Source organism: Diplotaxodon limnothrissa, linkage group LG5, assembly GCF_057381915.1.
Source record: "Diplotaxodon limnothrissa isolate DT_005_m linkage group LG5, D_limnothrissa_male_GT1.1, whole genome shotgun sequence".
NCBI lineage: Eukaryota > Metazoa > Chordata > Actinopteri > Cichliformes > Cichlidae > Diplotaxodon > Diplotaxodon limnothrissa.
Genome location: NC_140600.1, coordinates 14,244,339 through 14,263,099, shown reverse-complemented (window position 1 = coordinate 14,263,099; position 18,761 = coordinate 14,244,339). Strand labels below are relative to the sequence as shown.

The following is an 18,761-nucleotide window of genomic DNA, read 5'->3' as shown; positions in this document are numbered from 1 at the left end:
CACTTTGCAAAAAGCACAAACACACACACACACACACACGCATTGACAGATTTTCTTATTCCACCAGTTTCACCCGCTGTGCAGTACAGAATACATGAACGTGTTGATAACAGACAGTTTGGACTGCCGTCTGCTTCTCACTGTGTTCTGTGTTAGCCAGTTCCACTCATGACATTCTTGGCATTGCAGTTCGAGCATGTTTGGGTACTGCTAAGCAAGACTGGCAGAGACGGCATTAGTATTCCACAGGGGATGTGGGATAGATGCACAGAATGGCAATTGTGCTGGTAACGAGTACCTGATATGCAGCAGAGGAATTTCAACTCTCACTGGCCGATTCTTCTGTCTTCTTCTCCACTGTTTGCATGTTTGTGTGTGTGTGCAGGGCACCAGGGACACACCGAGTGCGAGGGCAGCTCAGCTTGGTCCCCAGACTCTCGTCAACCTCTTCAATTCTCCTCTATACTCTGATGTCATCTTCATGGTGCAAGGTAAGTTCACGTTGATCCTATTAGACACACCCACATTTACAAATGCATGTAACACAGCAGAACAAGGTCATATTTTATTGCCGTGATTGAATTAGGATCTCCGTCCCTGGCCCGATCATCCATTTGGAGACAAAATAAGATCAAATAGCCCCAGCAATGGGCTCTCTTTCATTCTGGTCGTGTTTCAGCTCAGCAGAATCTCTTTTGCATTCAGCATTTCTCTATGAAATCGAGAAATTTAGAAATAATGCTAAAAAGCCTCTCCTAATCAATATTTATCTCATAAAAATTGCAGCCAGCTTTTCTTGTCCTTGTGCCCTTGAGCTGTGCGCTAAACTTCATGGAGGTCATGGAGAAAATCTGTCTTGTTAATGGTACTCGATGATGAGACTTGTGTCATTGAGAGGTTGTACAATAATTTCCTGTTCATTTAAATGGGCAGTTGTGACCGATCACTCATTAAAAGCCGAAATTACATTTATACTCTACACTTCTGCTATATTAGCAGGAATGTCTGACTGAAGTCAGCTTGTGTTCATGGCGGCTATTGAAGTTTCTCATGCCGATGCATCAAGATGAAACATGTTACTCACAAACACTTCACACTCTGTGGCTGCCGAAAGGCTTCATAGAAACTTCAACTTTACATCTTAATTTTCCACACGTGTGATTTAGGGAGTGTGCTGCCAGCCCACCGGGCAGTGTTGGTGGCCCGCTGTGATGTCATGGCCGCCATGTTCAGCGGGAAGTATGCAGAGGCTCGTAGCCGAGTGGTGCCCATCCACGGCGTCTCCTCAGACACTTTCCTGTCTTTCCTCGAGTACCTCTACACCGACTCCTGCTGTCCTGGTGAGTTTCCTTCACTTAGTCAGCAGCAGGCATAGCTGCACTGGTATGACCACTGTCTCGTTGTACACAGTAGGATGAATGATTAAGGTGGCTAAATATGGGAAACTAGCCCTAGATATTGCTTCCTTTTAACGGGGGATGATAGATCTGAACAGAGATTTGCTTGATTTTTGAAAGAGATGAAAGTCCCGAGTCTGATCAGTGTAATGATAACAGCCCAGCAACAACTGGAAATGGAAATAATCAGCGTTACCAGTCATAAAACACTCGAGAGAGGTATGTCAGCTTCTCTTCTGGGCTCCGCTTGCTCAACACAAACCAAAACTAAAGTGCAGATGACAAGTCCCATCAACCATCTGTGTGACTGCCACATCCTGCCAGTGTTGTTCTCGGGAGGTGCTCTGAAACCAGCGCTGAGCTTAAAATTAAATTAGATTTACTGATGACAAAATCAACTCTTGGCATCACTGCTTTTAATGGTGCCAAATCACGGCCCCAGACGTCTTGTTTTTGTTTTCCTGTCGCTATGTGACACGCTGTGTGTTATGTCTTTAAAGTAATTAGTGCTGGTAATTCTCTCTGGTGACGGTGGTGAGCTTTAGGAAAGAATAGAAATAAAACACACTGGAGGCACTTCTACAACATTAATTGCTGCATTAAGCAGTATTTTTAGAACTTACTCCCTATCATTATAAAAACTTTATCTTAAATATTGGACTTTTTGCTGCTTCTTCTTCTTCTTTTGTTTGAACAGATTGTATATAAACCTTTTGGAATAAGATATGAATAAACACTCATACATTTTTATTCAAATTCTAAAATGCCTTCGTCACCATATTTATGTGATATTCAGGCTGGCTCTGCTCCATGTTTGCAACTCTCAGCTTCTGGGTCAGTTAAAACATTGTGTAACTTGTGTTTTATTCTTCTTATTTATGAGTTTTTCTGCCCCCTAATGTTAAAAGATCAGTCGGTGCAGCTGTGAATAAGTGTGTTTGCTGGGGTCTCTAAAGCAGCTTGTATCTAATCTGGACCTTATGAATACAAATTGAGAAAGAATAATGTGCTACGTTCATTGATTAGAAGTATAAAAATGATCACTTTAATGTATAGTTGCAGAGTGATTTACTGCAACACTGACTGTCACCCTCCTTTGTAGCATTATATAACAAAGCTGCTGAATAGACAATGCAAAACTTCAGAATAATCAGCTTTGAATAACAAGCTCTCTGCAGCTCACAATCCCATTATTCTGTGGCGTGAGATCTTTTGGTTAAAAAAAATAAATTAAATGATGAAAAAAATTCAACAAGCAGTCCTTATGATCCAGCTTAGATCAGGGTATGATAAGCAAGCTTTCTCCAGAGATACAGCTCCAGGTTGAGTCATGGGAACAGGAAATTAAAGACATGAAACTGCTTCAGAGGCTGCAGCCGCTGTAGTGTTATGTAAGAGCTCGGCACTCAAGGTCAAATCAAGGTAATTCCACCAGTAGCAACAACAACAACAAAAAAAGAAAGAAAGAAGAAGGGTGTGAAATCAAAAGTAAAGAACCATCAGAGTATTTCCCTGTGTTAAACAATGTATACTGTACATATGAGGGATGCTGTGTTAATGTTCATTTGGGTGATTGTGCAGTGACATAGAACAAACCCTCTTGTTTTGCTGCTGCTCAGCTGCGTCCTGTCAGGGACGCACGCGGAGGATCAGCGCTCACGAGTGAGTGAAGGATGCTGAAGGTGGTGTTTGACATAAACGGCGGGAATCTGTTTGCATCAGGGGTAATTTAATTTGACATTTTGACATTACAGAAAAAGATCGACACCGCTTGTTTCGTGCTTGCTGCATGCAAGCATGTAATTTGACAGCACAAAAAGAGCGATGAGTAATTATTTATTTGAGCATTAAGTGATTTGACTAAGGAGCTTTATTTAAATTCACAACCGGCTGAGATTTGATGTTAATATCTGATGATGAAATGTGTACACTGTGGTGCAGTCTGTGTTGCACCAATACAAAAATGGCAAGCTGGAGCGAGTATATAATGGGTGTTAAGGATGTTAAACAAGTTCTGAATTAATACACATTTGTTTGTATTCTTGGGTTGTGATTAAAGAGCTTCATTTAATTATTTGTCGATATTTTGCCTTTAAAATTTCCCATTATGATTATTTATTACTCTCTTTGTTGTAGCCCCCTCCGGTTTTTGCAGTCATCTCTTTATACATGCAGCAGTCACAAAGCAACTTTCTCATTATTTTGAGGTTCTACATGTGCACCTATGGCCGACCCTTAAAATAATTTGACTCTTTAATCCAGCTAGTCGCCAACCTTGTGTACAGCTCGGCAGGTAGGACAGCCGCATACTTCTCAGAAATGTGGCTTACGTGCTAAGAGCTCAACAAAAAAGGGAGGGGAACAGGTTTCAGATTGTCCGATCCATCGACTGTATGTGTCTAAGCTTTTTTAATCACTTTGCCACCACCCCCAAGCCCAGACGCGCTGCAGTGGCCGCCTCAAGCTCATCCTAAAAGACACATTTTTGGTTAAATAAATGTGATGATAAACAGGAAAAAAAAATCACTTTGCCAGTGCTTGGCTAACATTTGCACATTGCAAAACAATGAGAACAAACTCATGTCAGAGGAGTTTTCACATGCAATCCTTTGTCTACTCTGTTTCTACACTGTGTTCATAATTAAAGGTAAAAAAAAACAGTTGGAATGACAGTTGATTTAAAAAAATCAGATCTATATGTGCAACAAGTATTTGCATGGATGTGAATGAAATCCATCTGTAGAACTAAAACAAAAGTGTGGTCTTTAAAAATGAAATCAGTCTTATGAAAGATCCTAAAATGCTTTGAGAGAAATGACAGAAACAGCAGAGCTGAGTGATCATTTTTGAGCTGTGTGCAGTTTTACTGTTTTGGGAGCAGCTGAGCATTCAACCGTATCACTCCTGTCTGTGCTGTGCAAATGCAAACCAAACCATGTCAAATAATGTTGAGTTTAAATTCTGCTGGAAGTGGTTTGGACTGATAGCACTTATGTGTTAGAAATCTGCTCTTCAGATTCTAATTGTGTGTAAAATAGACCCAAATCGGTTTTATTGTGACAGTGTTTGATTGATTTAAGCTCATTGTGGTGCTTTACCTGAATGATTTTTGGAACAGGAAGGATAAGAAAACATTTCAGCTTCAGGGAGAATATGTCCAGCTATTGCATACATCTAGAACAAAGTCGGATTTACATTGGTTTAATATACGTATAATGCTTTCACAGTATTTAATGTATACAATAACTAGTAGTGGTGGGAATCACCAGACACCCCACAATACTATATTTTGACAATATATCAGTGTGATACCTAACATTTTATGATTTATTGATTAGTGCAGTAAAACATATTGCGACTTCTCAGCCGTTTCCAGCTACAAAATCTGTCCTCAAAGTTAAAAGTTATCTCACTTCAGTTTTTTTCTGCAAAATGAGATTGCCAAGCAAACAAACACTGCCACTAAAACCTGCCATAAATGTTGCTATGAGACTGAGTCAGTCTGCAATCAATCTGGTATCAGCCTGTGATTGATACATGCAATCTGTTTCTAATAATACAGCAGTTAACTGTAAAAATGTCACATATTTCTTGCTGTCTATACAGACAGATATTCACATTAAACTATTAAATTTGCACTCGTCAGACTTCCTGTTCTATAAGAAGATAACCAGAATACAACCAGCTCGCAGCCTGCTAAGACAAGAGTTGGGTTGTGCTCAATGATAACAACTTATTCAGACTGATGGCAACATGTTGGTAATCGGTCTCTGTTTATAAATTACACAGAAAATATTTGCAAGCTTTCCACAGTCTCTCTGAGAGTGACTCCAGTCACTCCAAGTCAGACTGTGACTGTTTGCAGAAAGGTTGTTTCCTGTCAAGAAATCACCTTGTGATCAAAAGTAGTTGTGAGTGTGCAACAACCTCAGGCTCTCGACAACAATTTAGTAACTGCAAGTTACAGCTGGTATGTGAATTCAATACAATCAATTTTGTCGATGCTAGGACGTCGCTGTCCTAATTTTAAGTGACTGAGCCATTACCTTGCTCTTAATTAGGAGGTAGCTTTGTCAAGCTAAGTGTGTCCCTTGTTGGATGGTTTTTCAGTTAAACCAGTCTGATCTAAGTTTTCTCAGGATGGTGGTGCATAAGATGAGCCCTTTTGTTCATACTATTCAGAGTATTTTAATTTATATAATAATATATCAATATTTGGTGCCCATGTATTGATATTTCTCACCCTGAGGCAAATGGGATAAGCTCCAGCCCCCTGCAACCCTGAATTGGATAAGCGGAAGAAAATGGATATCAATATTTTATTGCCATGCAAAATATTGCAATGCTATGCTGTATTGATTTTTTTTCTTTGCCCTAGTAAGCAGCATATCAGACAGTACTGTGTGTTTGTGTGTCCAGCCAGTGTGCTTCAGGCCATGGCTGTGCTGGTTTGTGCCGAGATGTACCAAGTGAAACGACTGCAGCATCTGTGTGAGGTCTGCGTATGTGCTTACCTTCAGAGCATGCCCAGTAGAGAGCTGGCATCAACAGGCATCAGTGTAGTTCGACTACTCCGCAGGGCAAAGGTGAGTGAGTATCAAAGTATCCAGTGCAATATTTTCTTGTTGAAACATAGTCTGTTAATCAGCAGCTGCCTTAGGCTCCATCTCTAGCAGATGCTCATACAATTTCATTTAGGAGAAGACCTGCATTTCATATAGTGTCTCTATTGATTTCCAGTGCCACAATGCAGAGCAGCTCTATATCTGGCTCCTCCACTTCATCGCCAACAACTACCTAATCTTCAGTCATAAACCTGACTTCCTGGAGCTCTCAGGTCAGTGTGCAATTTTAAAGGGATAACTGTTCTAAACACTATTACAGGTATCACCTGCGAATAAGGGAGCAGCCTTTACAGTGTTGAAACTACCCTGTGATTAAGTGCTTTGAAATAAAGTGAAGGTGTCCCCCCCCCCCCCCCCCCAAACACCAGTCCATCCAGCCAAAATCACAGACTGTATAGAAAAAAATGGAAATTACCTCAATCAAGATTTCCAATTTTATTCCCCAAATTGAGCATTTCTTGCTGTACCAGTCTTGTTTTGAAACCAGATGTAAGGGATCTGAGAGAAACTAAGAATTAGTCACTCATACAACAGTGACACAAAATAGCCATGTGCTAAAGCATACCTTGCTTTACTGTCCATTTGACCCTAATTTACAAAATTAATATTTTGTATTCAATAACAAACTAGTGATTGAGATCATCAGCTCATCAGGAAAGTGTTTACTGAGGTCATAAAACAAGTAAACAGGAGGTTTGTTTTACCAGACTTCTAAACAATCTGAATTTTTTTTCAGCAGAGAAGTCGTCCCCCTGCTGGACAGAAAGAAAGCAGATTTAATGCACTTCAGCACCAGCTTCACTTCCCAGAGACAGGGCGGGACAGTCCCACCCAGAGACAGTCCCGCCCTGTCTCTGGGATTTCTCCTTTTTCCTTGTCGATATAATTATACAGACTACAGGCCAGCTTGACCAGCCACTGCACAATAACCCATTCACTTATTTGCATTGACCAATAAAATCTCTTAACACACCTGGCCCATCCCTTATCTTCTCTGTGTGACGTAAGGGATGGGCCAGGGACAGAGTTTAATGTGGAAGAAGTGGTAAAGATGGACAAACAAAAGTGAAAAGGTGGAGCTTAAAAGAGAAAAAAGAAACTACAAATAGATGCAGCAAAACATGTCAAATTAACCAACATGTTAGCATCTGCACTGTCGACATTAGTACCAGAAACAACTAGTATGAAGCCCCCTGTTCTTTTATTTAAAAAATATATATAATAACAAGCCCTTACAGTCATAGGAAACTGTTGCTCGCTTTAGTGGGGAAGAAATGCAGGAGGGACAACAACTGTAAATCTGTGGCTCAACAACAAAGTATAATTAACATGGTAAGAACATAGATGAGGGGAAATAATTATAAATAGAGAGATTCAAGCAAAATTAATGGCTACTTTGACCACGTGCTACTTCTAATACCTAAAGTGTAGCTTTTAATCGTCACATGCTGCCCTGCAGTGCAATTAATGTGTCCTAACTCAACAACAATCTACTGATTAAAAAGAGAAACTGCTTTACTATAAATAATCACACTGAAATATATACATATACACATCATTTGCATACATGTAATGTATATAGACCTATCCTTTTTAAACAATGGTTTTCCTTTATACATATAAACAAAAAGAGAAGAAAAGGATTACAGATGATCTGTACATTTGGGATAATTAGCCTGTACACTTAACGTTGTGAAATATAACAGAAAAGACAAAAAGTGAAAGACAGAAAAAGAAATAACACAAGTATTTCCTCAGATAACATAGTCCCTGCAAAATAATCCCATTTGTTGTTATTTTTTGAGTCAGGGCTCCGTCTAAAACTACATGAGGTATAATCAAAGTGCTCATCAGTTATGTGTAAATTGAAATTGAACCACACTGAACATCCACTTGTTTTTAGATAATAAAATTAAAATCATTAACTTACTTTTTTTTTTATTGGAGAATCAAGCATGGTCCTGGAAACCTGTGGAAACCTCCCATACAGCATCATAAAGCACCGTGTTTGTAAATTAGATTGTGACCTGTCAGACCTTTAAATAGTGACTCCTCATACTAGGTTCAGTACTATAACTTTACCCTTATATTATATTTAATACTTAATGTTTGTGCATATTACTGACCACATCAAAGTAGATAAAGACAACATCAACAGCAAAATTGTGTAGCAATCCCACTTTTTTATTGTCATCATAGGTCATACAAATATCAGCCTCCTTAAAGGCCATTGGACGGATATTACAGTAACAGTATAACAAAAGCCCAACAAGTTCATATTCCATATGTGTCTGAGTATTGGTCAAGTATGATAAATCTTCCTCTAACATTTTAAGAACAAAAACATCCAGTAGAGTACAAATTAGTCTAACATGTGATTGCGTTTATATGTGTCCAGATGAGGAGCGCGAGCAGGTGGAGAGGCTACGATGGCCGTCCAGAGGCTACCTGCAAGAGCTCAGCGAGTACCAGCAGCGACGCCGCAAACTCCGCAAGTCCCGCTGCCTTGTCATGTGACCAAACCTGGACGCCAAAACCATCTGTGGGGAAGAGCAAAGGAAGACAATGACAAAAGAAAAGAAAGGATTCCAGTGCACATCGACGTGTGGGAAAACTGACAGAAGACATGTTTTTTTCTTTTTATCCTGCTGCATGAAGGGCTGATCGAGAGACAACGATGCAGAGGAAGAAAAGGAAAGACTTGTTAAACTGCTGCGACGCGCCTCTCCTCCCTCAGTGGACTGACTGGCGCATCCTAATATGACTATTCCTTCGAGGGCAATAATAAAAAAACTGATCCATAAAACCCAATAAGACTTTAATATGACTGGCCACTGGCCGAATCTCTGTGAAAGATCGCATTTCTAATGGCGTGCAAAGCTGTGGATTTCAATATTGACCAGTGACACAAAATGGCTTCAGTATAATTACTGATATATCAAATGACCACACATCTGTCAGGAAAACAACCAGGATCATGTACAAACTATTTCAAACTACATTAACGGGTAATGTGACTTCAGGTTGATTAAACAGGAAGATCTCCTCAACACTCAATAGCTTCTGTGTGTCTTCTGTAGGATTGACGCAGGACCTCTCTGTCATAGATGAAACCCTTGATCACTCATGATGCATCCCATCTGATCTAAAGATTGTGAACTTGTGAAAACAGTTTCTCAAAGTGCCCGTATATAGCTCATTTACAGGCTCGCAGTTTTATTTTGAGGCTCCTCAAGAATAGGTTTACATACTTTATTGTTCCACAACATGAAAGCATGCAGCACATTTCTGAAACGCTCCCCTTTTTCTGTTCATGGCTCCTGTCTCTTTAATGCCCCTGGGGGGAAGTTTCTGATTGGCCCAATGAAAAGCCCTCTAAGATTTTGTTAAGATCTAACAAAAAGTCATGGGAAATATTACTTTGTTTTATTTTTTGCAGCAACGTTCATTTTATTCTGTTCAACTCGTTACTTTTCAGTTTGTGTGAATAATGTTAAACAGTGAGCTAGCTATCACCAGTAAGTCATGTGACAGAAGTACGGGTCTCCCGTTCAGTCACATGACCAAGAGATGGCCTATCCGAGTTACCTTTTCACTCATTCACTCAGTCCTTGTGTGTCATTAAACTCTGGTTCATTCACTGTCGGTGTCCAAGTCAGCTTCCAGCAGATTTGCTCAATAACTCCACTTTTCACTGGCCACAGCAATTTAGTAAACACACCTGGGAAGGGAGGGAAGCTAACCTTTGCGTACAACATCTCTATAACAAAAGCTCAGTGTTTATTTAATTTATTTTCCATTCAATCCAGAGCCTTTAAAAGTCTCTGGGGTTATTGTTACTGTTTTCATGTCACCTTTTGCGCTAAATTACATCCTAAAATTTCCTGACAATACAGATGAAAGATTCCTCCCAGTGCCCTAATCTTAAACAATCCAGATCTGCACCAAACATCATTCTTTCTTTGGCTCTGCTTCACCTCTCCCCAGGTTTAAGAAACTGGGTGAGGTTGTATTTTGAGTGAGTCAGTTAAACAGCACTGAAATAATAAATTATTGACTCTAGGGTAAACAAATGATCCCGATGCAAGTCATCCACAATTCCTGCTGTTAGCAGCGTCATATGTATTTTCATGTGTAAGAAAATGAGCAGGACAGGTTTAATTACAACACTTTAGTCGATCCTTTCACATCGATGACACAGCCTCATAAACTGTCTTGCAGCCAGACTGATTTTTATAACCACACAGTAGAGTACATAGGTGTCAAATGAAGCAGTTACACTATCATGGAGAAAAGGCTTCAAATGTAAGCCTCAAATCAAACAGCATCTAGCCTGTAATTAATATCTGTAAACCAAATCAGCAACAGTAATAACATTTTTCTTTCAAAACTCCTTTTTAAAATCTACTGAGGCGGACTTTTACACGCTTTCCTTTGCGGGTTAATGAGAAAACATGCTTTTCTGTTTGCAATAATAAATAACGACCTGTCGCTGTCACAAAAAACGAGGAAAAAAAAAAAAAAAAAAAAGAGCACCGTATTATGAACATAAGTTAGTACAGTAAAAATCTCAAAGCCTCTGGGTGAATACGAAATATTTCTTTTATCTTTTTTTTTAATTTAAAATGTTTTTTAATCATAAAGAGATTATGATTTATTGGTGCTCAATTATTTTTGTAAACTATACCGTATGTGGACATGATTTTTGTTTTTTTTTAACATTTGGAGTCGAGACGAACAGGGTGGCACTACTTTCCAGTCTAATGTTTCACGGCTGTTTACTCGATTTAAAAAAAAAGGGGAAATGGAACATAACGGCTCAATTTGTTAAATAAACCTTCACCTACGCGAGGGTGAAAGCGATCAGTAGTGACAGCTAGCAGATGGGGTTTTTTTTAATCTGTGGATCACAATCAATCAGGAAGCGGCGTGTAATGCTTTCATATTCTATTTCTGCAGTATTAACAGAAATTCTGTGTATATAGTACAAGCAAGCTCCCACTGTCAACCAGCTGCTGCACAAATTCCACTAAATTCTGTGTGTAAATATCCTCGAATACATCTTGATCTGCTAATAAACAGGAATGCAGCGATTTATTGATTGATAGTCGCCTTGTAGATATACATCGGCCTATTGCCAAAATAGATGACATTCACCAATAACATTGGCGAATGTCTTCGTTCGCAAGAGTTTGCCGTTATCATCTCTGGGATCCACTTTCATAAATATGTATGACTGAATTTGTGCTCACTGCGAGATAGTATGATGAAAGGCTGAAAGACGCTGAAACAGTTCACTTATTTATTTATTTTTGTCCTATCACAATAATAAATCAAACTAACTAGGATCAGAAATCAGCCAAATTGTTATTTTAAACATTGGCAAAAACCCAGAACGTTGCAATCCTGGTGGTGCATCCCTACTAATACGAATCAGCAAACAGCAGGTGAAACTGTGGACTGTGAAACAAAGTGTATCCCAGTGCTGCATCCACACCTAGTGTGGAGACACATGGCTCCTCTGAGCCTGTGCTGTACAGACTGTAGAATACATGGCGTCTGACTTTAAATAAAGACATGTTTTAACATACCGCTGACTCCATCGCTGTCTTCACTGGCAAGTTACTGCTTATATGTTTGTTTGTTTTTTGTCTTTCCCTGGAATTATGCATTCTACACTAATAATTTCTTAATAATCATACTGTAATGATCATAGCGTATGTTTCCTCCTGAATAAGTGGAACGATCTTAATGAAATGTTGCATAAATATTAGAGTGATGTGATTGCAAACAGCTGTATGGTGTATACAAATATTTTATACAAATCCCACAATCGTATATATTTGTACATTTTGAGAGTTCAACTGAGTGCTAAACGAAGACGTGCGCAGGTTTGCTAGTACCTATTAATACCAATTTCCAAACCTAGTGACGAGCTAAACCCTGATGGGCCACAGGTATATACAAAATAAATAAATAAATAAATAAAATCACCCAGCTGTACTGTCTGCCTTTATATTTGTGAAAGAATAGATTACTCTAAAGAGCTCTCTGAATTCAAGTGTGGTAACAGGAGGCCACTGCTGTAACAAGTCAGTTTGTGAAATTTCTTGAATCCTAAATATTCCCGCAGAGCGCCAAACACCAAATGTTATTAATATCAGCACAGAAACTGTGTGCTGGGAGCTTCCTGGCATCAGTTTCCAGCAGATCCAGTAACAGCTTTTATAAAATACGTAAAACAAACTATATAACTTATAAAATTATTTTTTTAATAATACGAAATGTGATTTGTAAACATCACCACTTTTTTTGTTGTTAAATAATATTTTCCTTGAGTATTCCTAACTTACACTTTCTAAGTGGTTGTTATTATTTCGAGCATTAGTAACAGGGTGTGTGCTGTAGTTTAAGGTGAAGGGAAGCTACATTCTCAGAGTCCATGCCATACCTGGAGATCTTCAGGTGAATCACTGCAGGGCCCCAATGGATTTCAACTTGCCCTCCAGTTTGCCACTCCTCTGGAGGGCCGCCACATCACTGCCACCACCGATGCACTCCTCACCGATGAACACACGTGGGACCTGAACCAATACAAGAAAAAAAGGAAGAAATTCCCTTTCAGCTTCATGCACAGGGTCAGTGATCTGTGAAACATGTGCATGAATATCGGAATATCTGTGGTACTGTTGGTCTGCCACGGCTTCTGCATCAAAGGCAGCATGCATGAGCAGCAAAATCTGATAACGCATTTTATCTCGTCACAATCAAAATCAGCACAGGGAGCTTCTCTCATGTTACAAACGCTTGATTTTCTCAGTTTAAGTGAGAGATGGGGGTGAAGTCGGGTGACTATGAAGCTTGTGACAGTCAGAACTTCCCCGAAGGGACCCAACCCCAGACTTCTTTCTCCTGTTTGTCTCATTACATACTCCCTCGTGTTACTGCCACCAATCATATGCTAGAACACTTCTCGAGTAGTTACTTCTACCACAGTACATTTGCTTTTTGCATAAACAAACACAGAGATAATAAAAAGCAGAACAGATCCAAATAATAAAGGTATATCAAATCAAATCAAAATAATACTTTAAGGACAAAAAACTGTAGTAGCTGGCGTGTGTTGGATTTGAAGAATGTCATAATCAGGAGGTGAAGTTCCTTCTTGAAATTGTGATTCATGTAATAATGGTGATTTCCAGATTATCAAATGGGCATTCTTACTTAGGGTCTGATCTACTGGGATTTTCCTGAACAACCATCTGTAGGGTTTATAAAAAATGGTTTGAAAAAGAGAAAATGTTCAGTGACTAGTAGGAAGGTAACAGTAACTTGTTAGAAGTATGCATCTCTTAACGCACAACATGTTGAACCTTGAAAGCAGGCAGGCTGCAGCAGCAGAAGAGCACACTTGGTCACTCCTGACAGGAAAATGAGGCTACAAGCCTGACAGCCCAAAACAGATGTTTGGAAAAACGTTGCCTGGTCTGAAGAGTCTCTAAATGACCACAATGTACCATCATCTGTTGGCTGCTTCCAGCAGAAAAAATGTGCCATGTCATGTCAGCTACTGTGTAATGTCATCATTTCAAAATGAACCAAAATCGCTGAGGAACATTTCCTGCACTCACTGGACATTTTATCTACCTTAATCCTATATGGAAAATCTGTATCTGCTTTATTTTCCATTTAATACCGGATGCTTTAAGGCCACGATGCTTACATTTCATTTCCCACAAATACGTAGAAGTGTTCTTTAAATTTTGTGTCAGTGCCCTGAAGATACAACGATATTAACACTGAATTTATGTGTGTGTGTATTAAAGTAAAGCTCTCGCCCTGCTTGAGACGGAGAGGCTGTAAGCTTACCGTACGGGCTCCAGTAAGTTCCAGGAAGTAGTCCTGCATACTGTCTATTTCGCTGTGGTTGCTTATATCAACGCACTCATAATGTCCCGGCTTGAACTTGTATTTCTCCAAAACCTCTTGAGCCATGGTACAGTAAGGACAGGTGGGTTTCAGAAACACCACCACTTTGTCGCCTTTAATTTTCGCCTGGACAAACTGCTGCGCCATTTTAAGTTTCTTGGTAAAGTGACGAGGAGGTGAGGAGTTCCCTACTTCTTTCCTTTTTTTTTCTTTCCAGATTAATTTTTTCGATGCAGAAGAAGAAACGTGATCTCTTTGTTTTCAACAGTCATTGGTTAAGTCAATCATTCCAAGTCACGCCCTCCTTCTTAAAGAGACAGCGCACAGATTGGGCACGAACCGGACAGCCACAAGAGTAAAACCACTGAGTAGGGAAGTGGTTGTTGGTCATCTGACACAAATCTAAACACTACTGCAGACCAGTAGACAACGTAAGATGCACGTTGCTTGTGTGTCTGAAAAAGTAGAGCCAGTTCAGAAGTATCTTAAACCTGCATTATGTTTAACGGGCAGCAGGGGGCGACTCCGCTGGAGTTTGTAGGCTCAAGTGGTAGTTTCAGACTGTACTGAATGCAGGTGTGCCCATTTATCCTGTAAGCATCCAGTGTCCTCCCTGAGGTTTCATAATCGGACGCCACAAACCAATAGATGACATCGCTGCTGCTATTGACATAGGAACAGCGATTTTCATCTCTGGCTCTCTTCCACAGTGCGTCTTCCTCCTCTCACTGCCAACCAGCTGCAACAGGAGACTGTCCCTCCCTGATCCTGGTTGTGCCTGAGGTTTCTTCTTGTTAAAAGGGAGTTTTTCCTTTCCGCTGTTGCCAAGTGCTTACTCACAGGGAGCATTTGATTGTTACTGTAGGGTCTTTACCATACAGTATAAAACACCTTGAGACGAATGTTGTTGTGATTCGACACTATATAAATAAAACTGAATTGAATGTTTTATACTATCTATGTGCAGACTGCATTAGAGCATGGGCACCCACAGACAGCTGCAGCAATTCACAGAAGCACCAAGTTCAAGTTGTAGGAATTTTTTTAGGGCTCTTCCCCCAAATCTCACTTACCAAATGAGTGTTTCAAATACAGCTGACAGCATAAAAACTTATAGTCAGTGATGTAAACTAACTTGTTATGTACATCAGTTCTACAGTTAGATTAAAAATTCATGTTATTTCAAATACTTAAAATAAAATTTAAAAAAATCATGTTGCAATAACCAGTTTGTTATCACCAGCGTTGGTGATTACAGAGGGGTTACATCCAAGTCTATTCTTTTCTGGCTTCTCTGTGGATTATGTCTTCTCAGCCTGTGGCAATGCCTCGTCAGCAAGGCCACTGGGATAAATTTGAGACATCATAAAGGGTAGGAACATGTGAATGCTGAATTGTCATAGTGAGAGCAGTATAATAAGAAATAAGAACCAAAGTGATATTTTGGAATTCAGAACGGCATCTGTCACTGATTTAATTGAGTCTCACCGGTTTTCTTCCCCAAGCCACAGGGACAAGCTACATGGAGGCCGGAGGCATATTATGTATGCAGCTGTTTCCTTGTCTGGTGCAGGGAAAACTTCCAGGCATATGAGAGACTCCGGGGACCACATGAATCTTTGTTAAACAAGGGATGTTATATCCGAACAGGTAGCCTGATTTTCTTTTTTTTTGCATTTAGATGAGGGTGGAACATATATAAGTGTTTGCATTTTTGTTTCCAAGAACTGAAACTGAAGGTGTGAAGAATACAAGTTCTCACGCCACACATCTTAAAACATACTCAAACATCAGATCAAGCTGCCTCTCACAGTGAGTCACAGGATGCATGCTACAGATTAAAAAGAATAAATGATGCCCCTTACTCCGTGTTTGTGGGTCAGACTCAACCATCATTTTGATCTCAACTACTCTGTTATAAAGTTTCATGATTATATCTTGCACATTTTTATTGGGTTTATTGTGTGTGTGCCCATAAGTACCCATAACTGTTTTACAGTTGTGGGTATTTTTGCATACACCAGTCCATCTAAGCTCTGTTATTACCAGCTGCATCACCGAGGCTGGTATTGTTTACACCCTGTGAGCTTGTCTGTCTCTTTGTGTGTATGATCGTGGCAAAATGTGCTGCTAGACACACTTACTTTAACCACAAAAGCAGTTTTGAGGACTTCAGCAGGTGTTTGTGTGTCTGTCTTCTGTGCATGAAGCTGTTGCAACACTGTATAAAATGTTAATGAGGTGAAGCTAAAAAATGAAAGAATTGGAAGATGAGCGCTTGCTATATATCACTTTTCTGCTATACTGGAGTACTCAAAGTGCTTTACACAACATACCCAGGCAATTTCTTTCTACACCTTTGTAACATTTAAACTGGTAAGCAACTTGGTAAGCAAGTATCTTGCTCAAAGAGACATACAGTCTGGAGCAGCAAGGGATCAAACCATCAACCTTCCAGTTAGTGGATGACCTGCTCTACCTCCTGAGGGTCATCACCCCCAGGTGTTGGCATTTATCTGCCCTGTCATCAAGTGAACAGAAATGCACCATCTGAATGTTAGTCACACAAAATAGATTAGACGAAACTTTATTAATCCCTCGGGTGGGTTCCTCTGGGAAATTCAGTATTTATATATTTTTTTAGATTAGAATATCACAAAAAAAATATGATCCCTTTCTGGGCCCACTCAGTAACCAGGACACTAGTATCAGATAACTCATGTTCTACCTTGTGTTCATTGCTTGCAGACATTAGTAGTAGGCATCTGCTCACAGGGCTGGACTGGGACAAAAAATCGGCCCGGGCATTTTGACTAGAGACCGGCCCACCAAAAATGTGACGTCATTCAGGGGTAAAACCGCAAAGGATTCTGGGAACTTGTGGCAAGAGGTACTAGCGCATGCAGGCTTTCAATTGAGCTCAGTTACACAGCGATAAAAAGAAACACAAAAAATGGCAAGAAGCTGTTGTATTATTAACTGCAATAGCCGGTGTTGTGCCAAAAAGTCTGCCAAAAACTGATTGCTGGTATTTAAATTGCTATGAGTAACTTGTTGGGCTATAATATGTGAAACATATGTCAAATGCATCCCTCATGGATGACATGAAGTCATCTCTCCATCTCTCTCTGCTGCTCTCCTGTCTCCTGTCACAGACTTCTCCACTTTAACAATAACACTAAGTGCAATAATCTTTTCTGGCATCGTTGTATTTTTACTCAGTTGTATATAGCATTCGTATTCTATTTTTATCTTATTGTATATTTTTATTCTATTTTATTCTACTGTATATAGTATATTATTTTATTCTATTCTGTACAGCTGTGTACTGTATTTATTCTTATTGTATTCTAATTTTTGCGTCATAACTTTTGCACTGTCCACTTCCTGCTGTGACAAAACAAATTTCCCACGTGTGGGACTAATAAAGGTTATCTTATCTTATCTTATCTTAAATCAGCCTGGTGCAACATGTAAGGATTGGCACAATTTGTTAAGATTTTGAGGAGTTTGAGAAACTAACCTGAAGCATAAAATAAAATTTACTATCAGTAACTTCATAGCACCCGCCCAGCAGTATATAAACTCCATCATGCTAGCTAGTACGCAGTACCAGTTATTCTAAGCGCCTGTAAAAAGTCAGCACAACGAAAACAAACTACAACTAAACTTGGTTTATATCTGACACAGACAGCAGGTCATAACTTCTTGCCTGAAGTTCAGTTCCTCTGCCACTATGACCGGCGGCCGCCTCGGTCTCTCCTCCTCTTGCCTCCCCTTTCCCTTATCCACCTGCTGGCCTCCACCACTTGCTGATGTTGCTAAATCTGTGGAAGCTATGCCATAGCTACCGCCAAACAATTCAGTTATTTTTACACATTTGGCAGCGTCTGCCTGAAGGGCTCGTTTCTTTTTGGTCCTAATTTTTTCTGCACCTTTTTTCCTTTTTTTGTTCTCCATTTTCTTTAGTTCGTCTATAAGATTGCTAAACAAGGGGGCGGGTGCATCCGACCTCCTCGGCTGTAATTGGTCCAGCCCAGAGTCGATCATGACCAACTGGCCAATCCAACACCTTTCATTATTTATACCCTTCCAAAAAAAAAAAAAAAAAAAAAAATCGATCGGCCCATAAAAACAAAAAATCGCCAGCGGCCCACCGGGCAAATGCCCGGTATGCCCGATGGCCAGTCCAGCTATGTCTGCTCATATAACCGTTATTTCGTTTCTGAAAACCAATCTTATTAAAATACGTGTGACAGGTCACAGGATATTTTAACGTTAGTTGTACCTCTCATTGAAATTGAATTTTGAAACACTGGATTACTGCCAGCTAGCTTGGATCTCATTCCTATGAAGCCACTCTCTGATGCCATTAGAAAAAGTTATATTTAAATACCTTTTAATTACTAACCCACTCTTAAGTCTTTGTACTATACCTCTTTCTACTTTTAATTGTCTTTTGCATACAAGCCTTTGTAAAAAAAACAAAACAAAAAACAATCCCAACACGATTTAATAATAACTATATTTTGTGATTAAAAGGGGGAAAAAATTTTTTTTTAAAAAAGGAAGCGAAACATCTTTCAGGTAAAACCGTGTTGATTTTTATTGAAATGTCTTGTACATTTTCAGATGGGCAGAATCAGATTTCTTTCAGAATGGACTTGTGGCTTCTTGTTTAAACATTGCTGGGAAATCTAAAACTTCCTCGGTATTCCTTACTAAACCCCTCCACACTGATTCATATACTGTTTGTTCATTATATTCTGAATTAGCTCTTACAGGGAAGTTATGTGAAGTAGCCCTTTGT

General features: G+C 39.6%; 2 protein-coding genes across 2 annotated transcripts in view; one reads left to right on the top strand and one right to left on the bottom strand.

Moving 5' to 3' along the window:
- rhobtb3 (Rho related BTB domain containing 3) overlaps positions 1-10,611 on the top strand; it is a 30,201-nt gene extending 19,590 nt beyond the window's left edge. Inside the window, exons 9-13 of the mRNA XM_085353092.1 lie at positions 386-491; positions 1,167-1,340; positions 5,817-5,983; positions 6,138-6,234; positions 8,421-10,611. Of these exons, the coding sequence (XP_085209218.1) occupies positions 386-491; positions 1,167-1,340; positions 5,817-5,983; positions 6,138-6,234; positions 8,421-8,539 (663 nt within the window). The 3' untranslated portion in view covers positions 8,540-10,611. The remainder of the gene's footprint in view (positions 1-385; positions 492-1,166; positions 1,341-5,816; positions 5,984-6,137; positions 6,235-8,420) is intronic.
- On the bottom strand, positions 8,194-14,297 carry glrx (glutaredoxin (thioltransferase)). The gene is made up of 3 exons (XM_085353124.1): positions 13,892-14,297; positions 12,474-12,606; positions 8,194-8,562 (listed from the first exon to the last, which is right to left on the bottom strand). Exons 1-2 carry the CDS (start codon positions 14,096-14,098, stop codon positions 12,493-12,495), a joined length of 321 nt encoding a protein of 106 aa, XP_085209250.1. The 5' UTR covers positions 14,099-14,297; the 3' UTR covers positions 8,194-8,562; positions 12,474-12,492.
- Positions 14,298-18,761: the final 4,464 nt, after the last annotated feature.

Coding starts and splice junctions, on each gene's coding strand:
- glrx (XM_085353124.1), bottom strand. CDS start 14,098: ATGGCGCAGCAGTTTGTCCAGGCGAAAATTAAAGGCGACAAAGTGGTG. Junction 12,607..13,891: donor AACTTACTGGAGCCCGTACG/GTAAGCTTACAG, acceptor GTATTGGTTCAG/GTCCCACGTGTGTTCATCGG.